An 18,005-nucleotide genomic window follows, 5' to 3' on the forward strand; every position below is an offset into this window, starting at 1 on the left:
ACAAAGAAAAGGAAACAAAACCACAGAGTTTTGCTTGGTGAGATCTTCCCCCCAAGACTGGCTGCTGCTCTGGCCCAGGTGTGTCCCACGCCACTGATAAAGCTCCCAAGAAGAAGGACCATCACAATAATCATAAGAGCATTTTGTTGGATATGAAACACATGTTTAATTGTGTACATAATTATGATTTAATGGTATTTGCATGAACATAATGATTGCACAATGAATGCATTTTATGAAGCTTTAAAAACAACAGATGCCTCATTATCACACAATAGGTACATTTATAGTATCTGGACGCTCTAATTTTTCTCCCATCTTCTTCTCAGGCGTCCAGCAGGGTGTTGCGGAGGATGGCCTCCCTCCCCTCCAGGAGCCAGTCTCCTGGCTGTGGCACCGCCGGCACCGTCTCACCCTCCCGCATCTCCCTGCGAACATCCCAAGGCAGCACCTACGACTCACCCATCCTCTCTGAGCCCAAACCTCTGGCTGCTGTGTTCCCTGGCACCACCATGCCACCCTCCTGCCCATCACCTACGTCCCCGACCAGCGGGACGCAGGTCCTGGGTGGTGGCAGTGGGGGTGGTGGAGGAGGGTTAGGAGGAGGTGGTGGGCGGCTGGGGTCCACGCTCTCTCTGGTGGAGGGGAGATGTTTGTCGGGGTCACCGCTGCGTTCGGGGATGACGGCGGTGCCGCAGCACTACGGCTCCACGCTGCCCAGACAGAGCCAGCCGCTGGCGTACGGAGCTGATCCATACGGCCTGTACCAGAGGAGCGCACTGCCCCGCCCCGACAGCCTCATAGGTGAGTCTGACGTCCAATTAAACATCACCTCTCTGCTGTTTACCATGAAAAGGTCAGGTTATATTACATTTCTTTTAATTGCACAAATTCAGTGTATCCAACAGTTTGAGCTCGTTTAATACTGTAATGCTTTGTTATTAGGTTAGGTTTATACAGAATCCTCATTGAACCCAATCAGAAATATAAAGACTGAAATTATAAAGTCGTCTTCATTATAATTCAGTTACTGTCCCCTGAAGGGAAAGTGGTTTGCAGTAAGTCATATGACACATTAAATTCAACTGCATAATGAAACTGTTAGAGCTGCGTTAGGCTCTAACATCCACGTGAGAATAAATGTGCATTAATGAATACATTCTTCAATTAGAGCTGTGGAAGACGATAAAATGAACAGTTTACCTTTGGTGTGAATTGTGTGAGAAGTGAACCTCTGGGATTTTCACATTTAAGCATCCTGGTAATGATGGCTTGATATTATATTACACACAGGCATGGAAGGCTCATGAATTCATACTGAGTGAAAGGTGCAGTCTTCCAGTGCTCCAGCTCTTGAATCAGTAAAAGTGTTAAAGGTGAGAAATGTCAGTTTGAAGGGGTCAAAATCCAACCAGGTCAAAATCTCACATTCATTTCTCTTTTAGGAATTTGCGGTAAAAGATGATCTGAATATGTGTTACCGAGGAGGTGTGTGTGTGTGTGCATGTATATGTGTGTGTGTTAAATGTTTTCAGCAAACCTTCTTCTAAATAAACAAAGCCACGCTCCACAGCCCCAACACCATTTCCTCTGTTGATTTAATAACCCTTCCCTTTTGTCCGTGGAAAGTTGACTGAGCGGTGCTGATTTAATATTGTAGCACACAACATTTTTACTGAGCAGGAACTCCGCAGAGTTTCCCGTATCTTTGTGAAGCAGTGAGAATCATTAAATAAAGCTGCATGTTGAACAAAATAACTTTCAGGCAAACTGCAAGCTCGGCAGGTGATTATATCTCGAATCCAGGCTTAGGGAGCTCATTTCATGGACTTTTTAGTGGAATTATCTTACTGCACTGGCAGATAATGCTGCTGGGTTTGGTAGAATTTTATTTGATGCACGACAGTATGAAAAATAATCTTTGACGGGGGCAGGATTTCATTTGTACCCAGGTAGATGTTTTGAACTCAGACTTAATTTTAATCTTGTTGGTGGCTGTGGTTGATGTGCAGCAGTGTAAAGGAAAATAAGCCAGAAGAAGATCACAGTAAGTAGGTATGTTTACATGGAGCTTAATATTCAGATTAGAATTGGTTTAAAAGCCCAAACAGAAAAAAACAGGCTCCAAACTGATTGGAATTTCAGTCGGTTGCAGGGGGGCAGTTTAAACCTTTTCGTCTCAACTGATCAGAAGAAAAACTGTAAACGATTTAACTTGATTCGTTTCAGGCTGCGTTCTTTCTGCACATGAACAGTTGACCCAAAACCTTCAGTTAGAATGAAAAAAGCAGCGAGTGAAACATAAAAAAAATTTCACATCTACAGAATGAAAGAGCACAATGCAGTGGATCACAGCTGAGAAGTGCTTCCATTAGAATTTCTCTCTCTAAAAGCAGTTTAGCAAATTGATGGCTGAGGGAATGAACCATGTTAGTATCTATTGGTCTTAGTATGATGCAGTCGATAGGAAACAATAGGAAGCAGCAGTGGGGCGAGGAGGGGAGTTTACAGACCATTTACACAGAGCAGTTTCCTTTAGAGATAGTTCATGCTACTGAATCGTGACTCCATAATAATACATTTAAATGTAGGTATAAGAAACTGATAAACTATATATATAAACACCATCCAGCCACATCAATAAATACTTAAAATAGAGTGTTTGTATTCTGCTTATAAATGCTGAGTATATAGCAGTTGTTACTTCAGATTATCACTGAGTAATAAACTGAGTAATGTGTTTTAAATAATTTAGTTGCTGTTAACTGCTTTCACAATGATTTATCACTCAAGCTGCTTTATTCATGTCTCTTTCTTTCTTTGTTTTTGCCCTCAGTGTGAATGTGTACCATACCCAGCACTTGGCTGGAGCAGCTTGGTACAGTATGCAGCTGGGGCAGAGCCCTGGTCCTGAATTACTGCAGCTTGCCTCATTTTCTTTCATGCAATGTAACGAGGACCTGACTGACGCCTGAGTCACCTCCAGGTGAATTCAATTCAGCTAACGAGCTGGTGAGACTGAGAAGCAGCAGGGCTGCAGCATTAATGCTTTACTGTGCCCTGTTCCAGCCAATGCATGTAGGGAGAGATTACAACTCTAACCTTTAGGGCTGTAAATAAGTTTAGGTTCATTACTGATGTTTTGATTATTTAATTGTTTATTAATTATGACCCAAAGTGACTGTAAAACAGGAACTGACACACCGGCAAGAATGCTTATTTATGTTGTATGTCTGTAATTTCTTTAAATGTTTTTGTACCAAATTTTTGAATGAAGTTTGGTGGACTGTTCCTTGGAGACATGGCTCCATACAACTGTGTATTCACTGCACTGAAATTAGTCAGTTTTCAACATTTACTCACTGGTTGTTTGAACACTCAGATTTTTTTTATGGTTAAAAAAACAAAAAACAAAGTAAAGATCCATAAGTGATACTAGCATGATAGCAGCAGAGCTAAACTTGAGGTGCATAATAATGATTTTATAAGAATAGTGATGGTGACGAGATGACTGACATCCCTGGAGATGAAACCTTTGACTTTGTGCTTTGCTGATTGGTTAAGGCGGCTGAGGCTGGCTGAGAAACTTGAGAAGGGATTATTTCTGTGCTGCTGCCAGCCTGTGCAGTGTGCCTGGCTTACAGATGCTTTTGAGGACTCGTAGGAGAAAATTAAAAAAAAGAAAAGAAATTTAAACCCTGTAGCTTTGACCCGGATGTGTTAAACACTGCCATCAGGGTCTTGTTGATGTCAAATTATGACCTCTTCCTCTCCTCTCCGTCCTCTCTTATTGACTGGTCATCAACTTTCTCCCTGCACGCTGCTGTGTAGCTGGTGGAGGGTTTATTGTTGTAGAAGTGCTGCTGATGCTGCAGCGACGCAGATTTATTCCTCTGTCCTGCCCTCTGTCACTTTACTAAGCCGCTCCCACTGACCCATATAGGGGTGTTTCTATCACAAAGCCCCCATGGAGCATCAGCATGTGATTATCAGCTGACGCCACTGGAAGGCTTTATTATGCTGCGATCACTGTGTGCCTGTTTTGATTTAGTCCATTTTCATGTGACACATGTCCACGTGTGTTTCTCTGCAAACAGCGTGTGTGTGTGTGTGTGTGTGCATTGAGAGCGTTTGTGATGTGCATATGCATTTATGCACCTTTTGTGTTGTGCATGTGTGAAAAGAGGATGGTGGAAGGATTGGGTGTGTGTGTGTGTGTGTGTGTGGGAGGCCGAGTCATTGAACTAAATAAAATGCCTCCTCTTCTCTAGCTCAGTGATTTTCATCCTGCAGCGCTGTTAAGTGGCCTAATACGTCGCCTAAGTGCTTATTCCCAGTTATCCTGCAGATCCAATATAATCCCAGATTACATGAGGCAGATAAGCAATAGATGTATATACAAGATTAGGCTATTACTGATCAGCTGCATTCATTGCTTAGGTAGTGAAACCTGGTAAGCAGCCAAAACACAAACATAAGCTGTGAGATGAGCTTTTTTTTTTTTTTTTTGTGAAATCGATTTAAAAATTGTCACCAGCGTGGACGAGGCTTCGAACTGGGGTTGAATTTCAAGTTGAAACAGAGCAGAAGCAATAGAAGAGAGTAGAAAACCAAGGGGTGCTTCTGGAGTTGACAAGCAGACAGAGAAGTCAAAGGCTAGTGTTGTTCTTTCCACGTCCTTGAGTATGCGAGGGGCCTAATGGCCTCTAAATTTCATCACGAGATGGTGTACACGTGTCTCTGTGTGGACGACTATATATAATTAACAATTAAATAACATCCAGTTTAAACTACCACTGTCATGAATGAGTTTGATTCAAACCCACTAGAATCATGAGTCTCTTTCAGTCTGGCACATTTCAGGCATTTTGTGGCTTAAGTGTTGTTGTCCTTCGCCGCAGAGGAGCCCTTGAGAAAGACACTTAGGTCCAGATTCAACAAGACTGTGTCACAACAAGTGCACATTTTTTTTATTTTCCTCCAGAGTAGTGTTCTTGGTGGTAAGAGGCTGGAGTTTCAGTCTTGTTGACAAAAAAAAAATTATGTAAATCAAGAAAAGAGAACTGCAGAAGCAAATAGCTCCATCATCACCAGCTCTAAGTGCAGATTGTGTGTTTCAGCTGTTAGACTGATCCGCCGAGGCTGCCCCCCCACCGTGCCCTAAAGCCCCTTTATAATTGGAGCGCTCTTTGAACTGATCTGCTCTGAGATTGGAGGATGGAAAAACCCTCTGCTCTGCTTGTTTGACTTGCTGATGACGGCGCCTGCAGCAGGTTCAGAGTGACCGGAGTCTTCATGCATTTTATAAGCACAACAACAGTTGGGATGAGTTGGCGTTATGAAAGTCAGTGTTTGGCACGGTCTGGATTTGCATGGCCTCACCTACCCATGACAAGCACGTGGGCCAAATAATGAGATGTACACATGATTTATGTATAACCGTGACGAGCAGAGAGAGGCTTTGCTCGGTAGTTACTGATGTTACTCAGCTTTCTTTCACAGTGAATTGTTATTGGGTCATTCTGCTGATAAGGCTCGCAGTCACCAGTCGGCCTGCACAAACATGGTTGCCGTTTGCTGTTCCAATCAAGAGCCTGACACAAGAAGCAGGCGTCCCATCATGACTGCAAGAACATTGCATAATTTCATGTGTGCAGTGTTTTGGAAAAAGGTGGTTGCATCAGATTGCACAGTGTAACAGGCCAGGTCTTTTAAAGAGTAACTGTACAAACTACTCCATTTTCTGTATTAGTAATTTATAGCAACACTTCAGTATTTCCTTTCATTTTTATGTTTGAAAAGTGCACTGTAAATATTTGTGTGCTCTCTTGTATCTGCAGGGCTCCACAGCTCATATGCCGGTCATGCGGGGCAGATAGATCCAGAGCTGAGGGCGGCGTTGTCTCCAGACTGCCACATGACGCCCGTGTTCGATGAACGCTCCTTCCACAGCCCGCTGTACCACAGCCCCACCCACGACCCCCAGGGCTCTCTTTACAGGGCAAGCACAGGTACTGCGCAAACACAAACACAACATGTGACTATTACTCCTTGAAACTTTTTTTAGCTGGTTTATCATCACAGAGAATTACTCAAACAACCCAATTTTTCACAGCAGCGACCCCCTCAGGAGCCGCGGTCCCCAGGTTGAGAAGCCGCGCCCAGTTTCACATCTGCTTAGAAGATTATTTCTCTAAAATCTGTGGCGGAAATCGCGGTTTACAGGCACAGGAACTGTTGTTATTATCACTCCCTGAGGTCAGAACTTAATTAGGCTGAAACCTTTCATGTACTCTGCTGCTTCTTAATTGAAGCCTTTGTAGAATGATTTCAAGCTGAAGGCTCTGAGGAGTTTGATAGTGGATCTAAGGAGCCATTTTAGTGTCGTTTAGTCATGATTTAAACAGGTTTGGCCTGTGAGAGCTCACTGCTTTTCAACTACTCCTACTGTGTGTTTATCCACTTATATAACGTGGTGTTACTTTCCCGTGTGTGACCTTGAATCTGTTTTGATCTTTTAGATTGATATAAACTTTCTCTGGTCATGATGCAGTTGTTTTTAGACTTCATTAATTAAATATTTGCAAATCATGTGGTGCTTTTGTTTCCTTAGGTATGGGGACTCTCCCTCGGACCACAAGCCATTGCGGCACGCTGCCATACCAAAGAAGCAGCTATGGGCTGAGCTCTGCAGGTCTGTACGCCAACTCCTACAGGGTCTCCGGCGAGCCCGTCTACTCCCACCGGCACTCCGGACTGGTGGACCGCATCGCTACACGCACCCCGTCCATCGAGAGCATACACAAGGACCCCAGGTAGTCACATGGTCCCAGGTCATCCCAGAGGTGTTGGACAGGGTTGAGGTCATAGGTCATAAAGTTCTTTCACACCACAGTGAAAACTTATGAAATGGTTTCAGATTTAAGTCTTGGAAGGAAGCTGAGGGTTAAGGTGGAAAGTGAACAAACCCTGTTGAAAGTTTTCTCTTTTCCTCCCCTCAGGGAGTTTGCTTGGCGCGACCCTGAGCTGCCAGAGGTCATCCACATGCTGCAGCATCACTTCCCTTCTGTCCAGGCTAACGCCGCCGCCTACCTGCAGCACCTGTGTTACGGAGACAACAGGGTCAAGGTGGAGGTAAGGTGACGGCACACGCTGGGCAGCTGTCTGGGTAAAAATAACAAGACAGACGTCACAGTCGTGACTCACTCCTCAGGTGGAAGGAGGTGCTGCCACGTTTAAAGGTTTCACTCCCAACCAGAGACAGTACACTGAGAATGAATACAGCCATGGTGGCTTCAAATATGTTTATTCAGTCTTTGCAGAGTGCAGTCGATAATTACAGAAAGATAAAACAGAAGGACCAGAGAGGACATGTAGATGTTGTTTTTTTTATGTGCAGTGTAAAATTAATTGTTTTGAACAGAAATACCAGTAATTTAGAATTTCACTTCAATAATGTAACAAGCAAAACATGTTAAAAAATTATAGTTTTTCATGTTTGAAGATTTGCTCAAACACAAAACTCTACAATAGCAGAAAAGAGATGATGCTTTCTTATGCCTGAAAACATTTGACTATTGATCGACTGATGAAGTGTTGCTCTCTTACATTGCCTCAGATATCTCCCGTCATATCCATGCACTGTCTCTAAAAGTGTATTCTCAGTTTACTGGGTCTGAAATTTGACTTGACGTGTTGAGATCCTCGCTGCCAAACTCTGAGCCAAAGCACCATCTGCTCCAGCAAAACTTTAAGTAACGTTGGAGCCAAATGTGTCGGCGCTCCGACACACTGAAACGCTGCATGCTCTCTCTTTGCTCTGCTTCCCGTGCAATAAATGACTCCAACACAATGGTGCAGCTTCACACGAGAGCCATTTTAGTGCCGTTTGGTTTGTCTGGTGATGAGCTTTTAATTAGCCTTTGGAGCGTCCTGGACACACGCCTGCTCATTTAGCCAGAAACAAATGTTTTCAGTGACGGTTTGAAGAGAGAATCAGAGAGAAACAGGGAGCATCTGCAGCTCTCCTGAGACGGCTTTATATCGAAGTGACGCAGGAAAGTTTTGAACACACCACAGTGACGCTCTGCATGTTTCACTCCAAGTTTCACACCGGAATATTAATGAAAATCACTGCTACATAAAATTAGTGCAGGGTTTTTCTTTTCTTTGCAATTTAAATTGATTGATTTTTACTTTTTTGCAAAGTAACATCTCAAACTGGATAAAAGCTTTATCAGTTTGCTATAATAGTTTGGTTTTTCATGACGTCCATCATTTTGAAATAGTTTTTACATATGTTGGACATTTAAATTGAATTGATGTGTGAAATTAAAAACAATTAACAGGCAACATTATAAAATAACTTTAAACATTTGTAAAAAAAACTCTCTATTCTATTTGCTTATTATTTATTTCCTTGAATTTATTGATCACTGTTTAAAAACAGTTACATTTATTCCATATGTGTGTTGAGTTTGATTTTCTGACGCTGAAGGTGACCTCCTGTGAATTTAAAGCGTCAGAGTCACAGTATAATTTGTGACAGTGACACTTATCCCTTTGAATTTGAAAGACATAAATCCAAAACTCAGACTGCACAGAAAATACACTTTTTTTCATCTCCCTCTCATGATTGAATTTTTTTTCTCTGTGATCTGAAATTGGAGGAGGGAAAGCTCTTTGCTTTGCATGTCAACCTGCAGCTGACCTTGTACTCATACAGGCTGTACTGATGATGATGACTGGAGGCTTTAAAGAGCAATTTAACACCGGCCTAAAACGTTGCGTTTCGTCCCTCTCTGTGCTTCGTCCCTCGTCTGCAGGTGTGTCACCTGGGAGGGATCCAGCACCTGGTGGACCTGTTGGATCACAAGGTGGCAGAGGTTCAGAAGAGCGCCTGCGGGGCCCTGAGGAACCTGGTGTACGGCAAGGCCACCGACAACAACAAGGTGGCGCTGAGGAACTGCGGCGGCGTGCCCGCCCTGCTGCGCCTCCTCAGGAAAACAACCGACAATGAAGTTCGCGAGCTGGTCACTGGTACGTCTGGTCTGGTTTATTCAAAGGTTACAACAATCAAAGTTATGTTTTCATGCAGTGTTACAAAAAGCATCATGTGTGTCTTTGAAATCTTGCAACTGAGTTGAATACATTTCCTGTCAAACATTTGCAAAGCTGATTTTTAAATGTTTTTTAAAACTCATTTGTTTACATCCTTGTTTCTTCATTTGGATCAAAATGCTTGTAGTAATCAATGATCATAAAACATGGGTAGGGTAATTCCCTTTCAGGTCAGGTCCATCTTTTTTTTTTTTTTTTTTTTTTGTTAGGGGTAAATTCAGGCGAAAGCAGCATCAACATGAACAGAAACAGTTTCCAAATGCAAAACATGACACATTAAAATCCCGCTGCGACGTGTGTGGGCATTTGCCTGCTAGCGAGGTTTGTTGGCTTCCTGGCCAGCCGGCCAGCTTGCTGGCTGAGTGTCGGTGTGTGTCGCCGTCTGACTGGCTGGCAGTGTATTAATCTGTGTTTCGGCTGTTCTGTGGGAGGTGAGAGCGGCAGCGGCTTAAACACTCAGCGCGCAGTGTTGACAGAGCAGATCTCGGCACAGTCCTCGGGACAGATGCTAAGATAATGTGCTTTGGAAACAGGATGCCGCTGACAGCTCTGCAGCCACACCACACATACTGTTTAATACCAGGAGATATGAAGCTGCTAGACTGCTCAGATTCTCAAGAAAAACACAGAGAGGCCTCATTCTGTTATAAAGCTGTGGGAAAGTTTCTATTTTTACAGCTCAGGTCAGGATTGGGACTAGAAAAGCTGCACTTCATTCTTTGGCGGGCTTAAATGACTGCAGCATGTCCACTTCCTTTTTCTCTTTTCATCTTGGAAAAAAAACAAAACTCTGATCTACCACATCCCTGCAGAACACACTACTTAATATTCAGAAATATATCTGCAAATAAACAAACACAACTATTTTAAAAGATAAACCAAAAAGCAGAGAGCCCTTATAACAGAACTCAGAACATGAAATAAATGTTCAAGAAAGAAAACAATTGGGTTTTAAGATTTATTTATTTATCTCCTTGTTTATTTATTATGTATGTATGTTATTTGACTGTTAACCCGTCTTTATTGGTTCCCTTCACTTGTAGGTGTCCTGTGGAACCTCTCCTCGTGCGACGCGGTGAAGATGACCATCATCCGCGACGCTCTGACCACACTGACCAACACGGTCGTCATCCCCCACTCGGGGTGGAGCAGCATCTCGCACCGCGAAGAACACAAAGTCAAGTTCCAGTCCTCCCTGCTGCTGCGCAACACCACCGGCTGTCTGAGGTGAGGAATTAATCAAACGCACCCCTCACTGATGAGAGTTTCATTTTTCTCAAAATGAATATATATCATTTTAGAAAAGAACTCTCCAATTATCAATGCCGCCATTATTCTAGTTATTTATCAAAGTAAACAACAAGCTTTGATGAGCATGTTTATGCATGTTAATCACCACCCTGCTGCACATTTACACAACTCTTTACGCTCAGATTTCTCCCAAAACCACATAAATCCATTCTCATTTCATAATGAAAATAGATTTAACAAACTGTTTTGTCTCCTAAGCCTGTTGAGTTACCAGGCGTGCCGTTAGCTCATTAAATTGATTCTCGTTTTGAAATGCAAGGATGGCTTTTGGATTTATTGGTCGTCTGTGTTGCTGTTTTTCTGTCTGCTTTTCATCTTAATGATTCTGTAGAAGCACAACACATAATCATGGCTGTATAATCCATCAATAAGTGGCTCTGTAATGGAGATTTCATTCAGGCGTGAAGTCTTCAGTATGCAGTTGACCACACTGGCCTAAAGAGGCAAATACCAGCAAAGTGTGTTAGTGTCTGTTTGAAAAGTCAAAGCTCAGGATGAAGGTTTTGATTTATCATGTGCACATTTTAGTGTAAATACAGCTGACAGGACAAAAGCTAAACTCAAAGTCTCCCAGTTCTTGGATCATGTTATTTGAAATAGAAGCTCCTTTAATCCCATATGACGCAGTTCACCACAGCTCAAGATAAGAACGCACAGCCTCAGTATGTTTAGTAAATAACTGTGGGAAGATTACAGTTGCATATGAAATCCAAAACTCAGCATCAAATGTCACATCTAAGAAAGTAAACCCAGCAAATGTTGGACATTTTTGTATGGAAAGTGACTCAAAGCACGAGGTGGAGGAAGTCCACAGAGGAGAGGGAAGCTTCCCCAGAGAGAGCCCAGCTGCAGAATGAGGGAGGCTGTGTACAGCAGAGAACACCTGGCCCAGGTGTAGCTCGATGCAGCTGAGGACTCTCCATTCAAAAGACAACGGGGACACCTAGTGCCCGGGAGGAGGGGTCATCACAAGTGGCAGAAACAATTGATTATCAGCATAGCTGCAGATGAATTTTCTTGCCACTGACTAAATGATTGACCCACTAATCTCATAATCCTATATGACCTGTAGTCCACATGCAGTGTTGTAGCTTTGCTTTCAAAAGAAAAAAACTGCCAAGTACAGCTTGAAAACAGCATCTACTGAGTGACTTTGGGCTCTGATTGGCTCTGAGCTCCTCTAAATCAGATGAATGAAACCTGCTGAGTGGAGACTCCCCAGTTAAATCCTGTGTGAGTGGATCGGTGCCATTGTTCTTTAGTGTCAGGAGCCAGGAGTCCAGGTGTGTTTCCTGAAGTAGGTCTGAAACTAAAAAGAAAGAAACAACTTTTAATTTTAACAACTCAAACAAAATCACATTTGATCGTGACGATACACAATTCTGAGATCAGCGATTTCCTCTGATAGAGCAGCTTCAAGTGACTCTCAACCACATCTCTGTACACAGACGCCTCTGGCATTTCTCCCCCCTCAGACAGACTGAGGCTGTAGATTGATGGTATAGAAATGCATTGTGGGAGCACAGTGCTGTTGTGCAGTCTTCTCATGTCAGCTCTCCATTAGCAGCAGCTGAAGGTTCCTATTGGAGGATCAGCTCCCTCCTTTACTGTATCTAGGCAGGTTTTAAGCCACCCTGTGGGGGAATCCACACACTGCATCTCAAGTCTCAGCTCATGTGTGGCTCTGTGTGTGTGTATGCGTGTGCGTGCATGTGCGTGTGCTTTTACATGTGAGAGGAACCTGAGCTCAGCAGGGGAGGAGGCGAGGAGTCAGCTGCGTTGCTGTGAAGGTCTGATTGACTCACTGCTCCACGTCCTCAAAGCCTGCGTCAACACCTCAGACTACGACAGCAAGGTTCATCAAAAACACACATGTACACACACTCATGTTTTAATCACAGTTTAATCCACAGAGACTTTTAACCTTAATCTAAATCTAACACAGCCTCAACCGCAGTCTTAACCCTGAACTGTAATAAAGGTAATGAGTCTCCATCATGTGAACAGTGTCATGAAAGCCCCGTGTGAGCCATATTTACAGAATACTGTTAATGTGCATGGTTTTCTTGCAGTTACTTCTCTAAAAAAAAAAAAAAAAAAAATCTGTTACTGGATCTACTGTTCCTGCTATTACAGGGTATTGAGGTATTAACTATTACCAGGCCTAAAGTCAAAGATCTCTGTGTGCACAGTTATATTCACACACACTTTCACTAGCTACAGAAACAGGTCAAACCATCATTGGCACTTACAGATCATGTGATTTATATTTGTCTGTGGAATCACATGGTCTGGTAGTTCGTCCTGTGACTAAACCTTTGTCACCTCTTGCACATCATCTAAACTGACTCATTTTGCATATGAAGAGTCTCTTTCTACATTTTCTACTTTCTAATCAGACAAGTTCGACACATAGTGTTTTTAAGTTCTATGTATGATTGATAAAATGCAGGTTTGGCATCAAATTTGCTGTGTTTGCATTAAAATTCTCAGAGCACCTTCAGGTTTCACAGAGGATAAACAATTTAGAAAATGCATAGGCTTTCCTATAGGGCCACCCACAGGGCAAAAAGTCAGCTTGGTGCACTACAAGACATTTGTTGGGAATTTTCAACCTTACTGATCATGGTGACTTATTTCCTTTCCTCCAGTGCCACCTTCAGGCGCAAACTTCAGTGTGCTGATTGCACAGATATTAAGACTTTTGTATTTCTCCTCAGATTGTGGAGAACAGCGTCTGCACCCTGAGGAACCTCTCGTACCGGCTGGAGGTGGAGATGCCCTCCTCTCGTCTCCTCAGCAACCAGGAGCTGGACACTCTGCTGGGCTTCTCCTTTCCTGCCAAGGAGCTGGACTACCTCTGCTGGGGCAAGAGGAGGCGCGGCAGAAAGCGGGGCGGCTGGCCTGACGACAAGGTGCGAACACAGAGGGTGGTTATTTGGTTAGCTACTGATTTTATCTGCACAGATAAGCACAGACGTCTGTTAACATATTCTGCTTGTTGATTGGTGCAGTGGGACGACATGGGACCTATCCCCGGCTTCTCCCAGCCCCTGAGAGGAGCAGAGCTGCTGTGGCACCCGATGGTGGTGAAGCCGTACCTCAACCTGCTGGCTGAAAGCTCCAACCCCGCCACGCTGGAGGGTGCTGCTGGGTCACTGCAAAACCTCTCTGCTGGAAACTGGAAGGTAGACCTCCTCTGTGTTTAACACAAGCAAGGCCAAGCCAAGGACGTCACTCACTTTATAAACAGACAAACTGTAGACTTTCCTGATTTCGTATTTGATTTAATCTTGAACCTTGAAATGGAGTTGCATTGTTTTTTTAAATGTAAAGTTACTCTTGGTTTTTTACCAGTTTTTTTACCTAACATTCAACACGCCTCCTTCACAAATTCAAAAAATGCATTTGATCCCTGAGACTCTCCTCAACCTCCATTCAACTGCTGACACTCACACCCTCCCTTCTGTGGAAATGAGCACCATAAAATGGGACCAGGATCAATAGATGTAGTAATGTGATAGTAGGATCCTGTCACTTATATTCTGACTGGGACTCTGTGTGTTTGTGTGCGCGCAGTTCTCGGCATACATCCGAGCAGCGGTGCGTAAGGAGAAAGGTCTGCCCATCCTGGTCGAGCTGCTGAGGATGGACAACGACCGGGTCGTGTGCTCTGTCGCCACTGCTCTCCGCAACATGGCCCTGGACAGCCGCAACAAGGAGCTGATAGGTCCAAACACACACACACACACACACACACACACACACACACACACACACACACACACACACACACACACACACATACACACACATACACAGATTGAACCCAGCTCGACTGAGAAACAAACTGAGAAAAGATCATCTTCACACGTCAGTCAGGAGCATCAACAGCTTGTTCAAAATAGGTTTCTATATTAGACTCAAATCCATTCATATCAATCAGGCTCAATTTTGACAGTGTGATAAGACATCGCCCTCTTGTGGACAACAGTTGTGTAGATTGTGAAACAACCCAACAACAAATCATGGAAAACATTCACACAGAGCAAACAAACAAGATGTAACTGAGGACAATGCTAAACACCTGCATTTATAAACTGAACAGAGACAGAATAAAATTAAAAAAATTAAAGCCTAAAATGAACAACACAGGACAAACTGACCAGTCAGCCTGCAGTCCTGCACACCTGCTCCCCATTCCAGTGACTCTGTAGGATGCACCTTTACAAAAAATATATTTTCTTTTAGCTTTTCACAGTGTCTGTACAGCTGTGCTTAAAATATGTCTGTCAGTCCAAATCAAGTCTGTGTTCTGTCTCTCTTCCTGCAGGAAAGTACGCCATGCGGGACCTGGTGAATCGACTGCCCGGTGGCAGTCCATCAGTGCTGTCGGACGATACGGTGGCGTCCATCTGCTGCACGCTGCACGAGGTCACCTGCCGCAACATGGAGAACGCCAAAGCTTTAGCCGACAGTGGGGGCATCGAGAAGCTGGTGGACATCAGCAAAGGACGAGGGAAAGGGTACGAACATGCAGAAGAAGCTTATGTTTCTGTTTTTGGTTATAAGACGAGACAGCAGCAGTTTTAATTTATCAGAGATCAAAATGCAGTAGTTATAGAATCACCCTTTTCATCAGGTATTTTTAAGTATTTCACTGGTTTTACACTTTGATGTTGTGGTGTTTCAGGTATTCAATGAAGGTTGTGAAGGCAGCAGCTCAGGTGTTGAACACACTGTGGCAGTACAGGGAGCTGAGGAGCCTCTACAAGCAGGTCAGAGAAGTCGCCTTATTTCAGAGTTTTAAGGAATTAAGAAGCTAAGAGTTTGCAGGCTGTGATAATAGTCCATCAGTACTTCTAATATTTTTGAATCATGACACACAGTAAGTCTAAATTAACTTGGCAGAGCAATTAGAGCGTCAGATTTGTCACAGTATAATTAAAACTCATTACTTCTGATGTAAACTTTGTGCAGGATGGATGGAACTACACCCACTTCATCACTCCCGTCTCCACTCTGGAGCGAGACCGCTACCGCTCACAGCCGACCCTGCCCACCAGCCCTCTGCAGATGTCCCCTGTCATCCAATCAGGTGAGTATATCTCCCCCTAGCAAACACATCTGTGACGATAATGTTTGACGAGATCCTGAAAAATTCAGGTGTTGTTTTTGTTGTTTTTACTCAGGTGGTAGTGCGACATCCTCACCGGCGATGCTCGGGATAAGAGGGCACGGTTCAAACTATCAGAGGGCGCAGTCATCTATGCAACTTGACACTTATTATGGAGACAACAGTTTACACAAACGGCAGTACACAGGTTGGTGTGATTCGCTTGTACACCCTCAGGATTCTGTGAATGGGCTGTGCTTATGTTTTTCTTCTGTCTTTGCTGTTGAATTTTTCACTTCAGGGTCAGAGAAGAAAACCCCGTATTTCATTGGGACATATTCTTCACAGTCAGGAGAGGATTTGAGAAGATCCCAGGTGAGAACAAGAAAAATTTAGCTGCTTTGTTGCATTAAAGTTTTGAATCTTGACTTCCAGAATTTCTTCTGTGTTCCTCTCCCAGCACCCAGAGCCATTCTACGACGAACCCGACAGGAAGAACTACAACAGCTACAGAATGTACCTGTCGTCCCCACAAGGCTACGGAGAGGAGCACTACGAGGACGAGCCGGTCCACCTGACCCCATCCTCCCCCGACGGCTACGCCAGCCAGTCACTCCGATTCAAAGCCAACACCAACTACGTGGACTTCTACTCCACCACACGGAGGCCTTCAAACAGGGCGAACAAGTTCACCGGCTCCCCTGACTCCTGGGTGTAGATACAAGACGGACACTGCGTACGTCGAGCTTTGCCGTTTTGGCAATCTGTCCCCGTGAGTGTTTGTGTGTGGGGAGTGCACATGGGTGGGTGTGCTGTATGGTTGCGTGACAGGGTGAGGATGCATGTGAATGGGTGTGCATCTGTGTTGAAGCTGTGCTGAATGACCAGGGCTCAGTTTGCTACTTGCATCTTTTGACTAAGTTAGAACAAGTGCTTAGTAATGCACATAAATACAAACTGTTCCTTTAATTTTGGCCTGTGTTCCACAAAAAAGAAAAATATATAGATGTCAAGTTTAAAGCTTAAATTGAAAAATTATAAACAAAGTCCAGACTGAATTAGTTCAGAATTAGTTCCTCCAGCTTTTTATCTCAGCTCTGAATGTTTGCTTAACATCAGTGGAGATAAACACACATTCATTCTCATTTTCTTTTTCCAAATTCAGTTAAAATATGTGTGAAATTTCAGTGGAAACATGATTAAACTGAGATGATGTTGTCATCCATGACAGTGGTGCTGTAGACTGAAGGTCATTCACACTCATGTGACTCTAACAACTGTCACACGACCACCAGGTGGCCTCGCAGCCCACATGTAAACTTACTGACTCTCAGGTGTGAATGACCCTACAGAGGTTTCCAGTTTGACTTTGACATAAAATTTTCAAACATTTTTCTTTTGTTGTGACACTGTGTGGAAAAGATTGGAAAATTAAAAATTGCTCTCAAACCTTTTCAGCTCTATCTGCATTATTCTGGACAGGGGTTCAGCATCTTTTCTGCTGTAACTGAGCAGCACAAAGATGAGCATAGTCAAAAGATGCTTTTTGGGAAAAAAAAGAAACCCAGCCCTGAATTTGTTGTTTACCAGAGTGTTTGTTAACGTCAACTGATTTCATTTTTCCTTGCAGTAAAAGTGTGCAGTGTGTTGGCTTTATAACATAAATATCGTCCGCCAGCATCATCTTGAATGCGAGAGAAAAAGAACCTATTGAAGGTGAGGATCCTGTAAAGAAAAAAAAAAAAAGCCACACCTGGGCCAAATACTATTTACCAGTAATTCTTGGCACTTTCTGCAGTAAATTAAAACCCAGTTAATGCTGCTCCAAACACTATATGTCACTCTAAAAATTAATTTCAAATATTATTTGACCAAGGTTTGGAGGAGAGAAACTTACTGATGAGCATCCTCACTCTGGGAAACCTTTAAAGACTCAGAGAACCGGGGTTACATCTGTGACCCTTTTCTGTAATGTTGGCCAAAAGTGCAGTATATCATCAAGTATGTGAAATATGTGACTAAAACGTGAAAATCTATTTGTACAGATACAATGGTTTAAACGTCCTGTTTCATTGTTGTATTCAATATGTAGAACTTTATATGTGATTGTGTGGAGAAGATTTTTCTATTATTTATTGATTATTTTTTATTAATTTTCTTGTGACCTGACCAAAATACCCCATCTGTCTGTTCTGTCCAAAACTGATGATGATAATGATAATGTGCAATGTTACAGAGGGAAATATATGTATAGGGATTAAAGATTATATCATGACGATATCCGAAAGTCGCGTCTTTCATCTTATTTTGAAAAAAAAAAGACAAAAATGATAATTAAATAGATAATTGATATATCTTTATTAGCTTTAAAGCATCTGTTTTAGGTATATTCAGGGATATGATGCCACAGCCAAAACAAACAAAGGGAAATTAAATTTAAAAAAAAGCTGACTCAGTT

The 18,005-nt window shown here is 43.1% G+C and overlaps 1 protein-coding gene across 1 annotated transcript in view; it reads left to right on the forward strand.

Moving 5' to 3' along the window:
- LOC121177966 (plakophilin-4-like) overlaps positions 1 to 17,326 on the forward strand; it is a 42,663-nt gene extending 25,337 nt beyond the window's left edge. Inside the window, exons 7-22 of the mRNA XM_041032419.1 lie at positions 330 to 804; positions 5,841 to 6,011; positions 6,614 to 6,815; positions 7,002 to 7,134; positions 8,826 to 9,039; positions 10,164 to 10,347; positions 12,169 to 12,286; positions 13,152 to 13,346; positions 13,446 to 13,619; positions 14,011 to 14,161; positions 14,765 to 14,957; positions 15,125 to 15,209; positions 15,412 to 15,529; positions 15,624 to 15,755; positions 15,849 to 15,922; positions 16,008 to 17,326. Of these exons, the coding sequence (XP_040888353.1) occupies positions 330 to 804; positions 5,841 to 6,011; positions 6,614 to 6,815; positions 7,002 to 7,134; positions 8,826 to 9,039; positions 10,164 to 10,347; positions 12,169 to 12,286; positions 13,152 to 13,346; positions 13,446 to 13,619; positions 14,011 to 14,161; positions 14,765 to 14,957; positions 15,125 to 15,209; positions 15,412 to 15,529; positions 15,624 to 15,755; positions 15,849 to 15,922; positions 16,008 to 16,265 (2,877 nt within the window). The 3' untranslated portion in view covers positions 16,266 to 17,326. The remainder of the gene's footprint in view (positions 1 to 329; positions 805 to 5,840; positions 6,012 to 6,613; positions 6,816 to 7,001; positions 7,135 to 8,825; positions 9,040 to 10,163; positions 10,348 to 12,168; positions 12,287 to 13,151; positions 13,347 to 13,445; positions 13,620 to 14,010; positions 14,162 to 14,764; positions 14,958 to 15,124; positions 15,210 to 15,411; positions 15,530 to 15,623; positions 15,756 to 15,848; positions 15,923 to 16,007) is intronic.
- Positions 17,327 to 18,005: the final 679 nt, after the last annotated feature.

Source organism: Toxotes jaculatrix, chromosome 24 (assembly GCF_017976425.1).
Source record: "Toxotes jaculatrix isolate fToxJac2 chromosome 24, fToxJac2.pri, whole genome shotgun sequence".
In the NCBI taxonomy this organism is placed as follows: Eukaryota; Metazoa; Chordata; class Actinopteri; family Toxotidae; genus Toxotes; species Toxotes jaculatrix.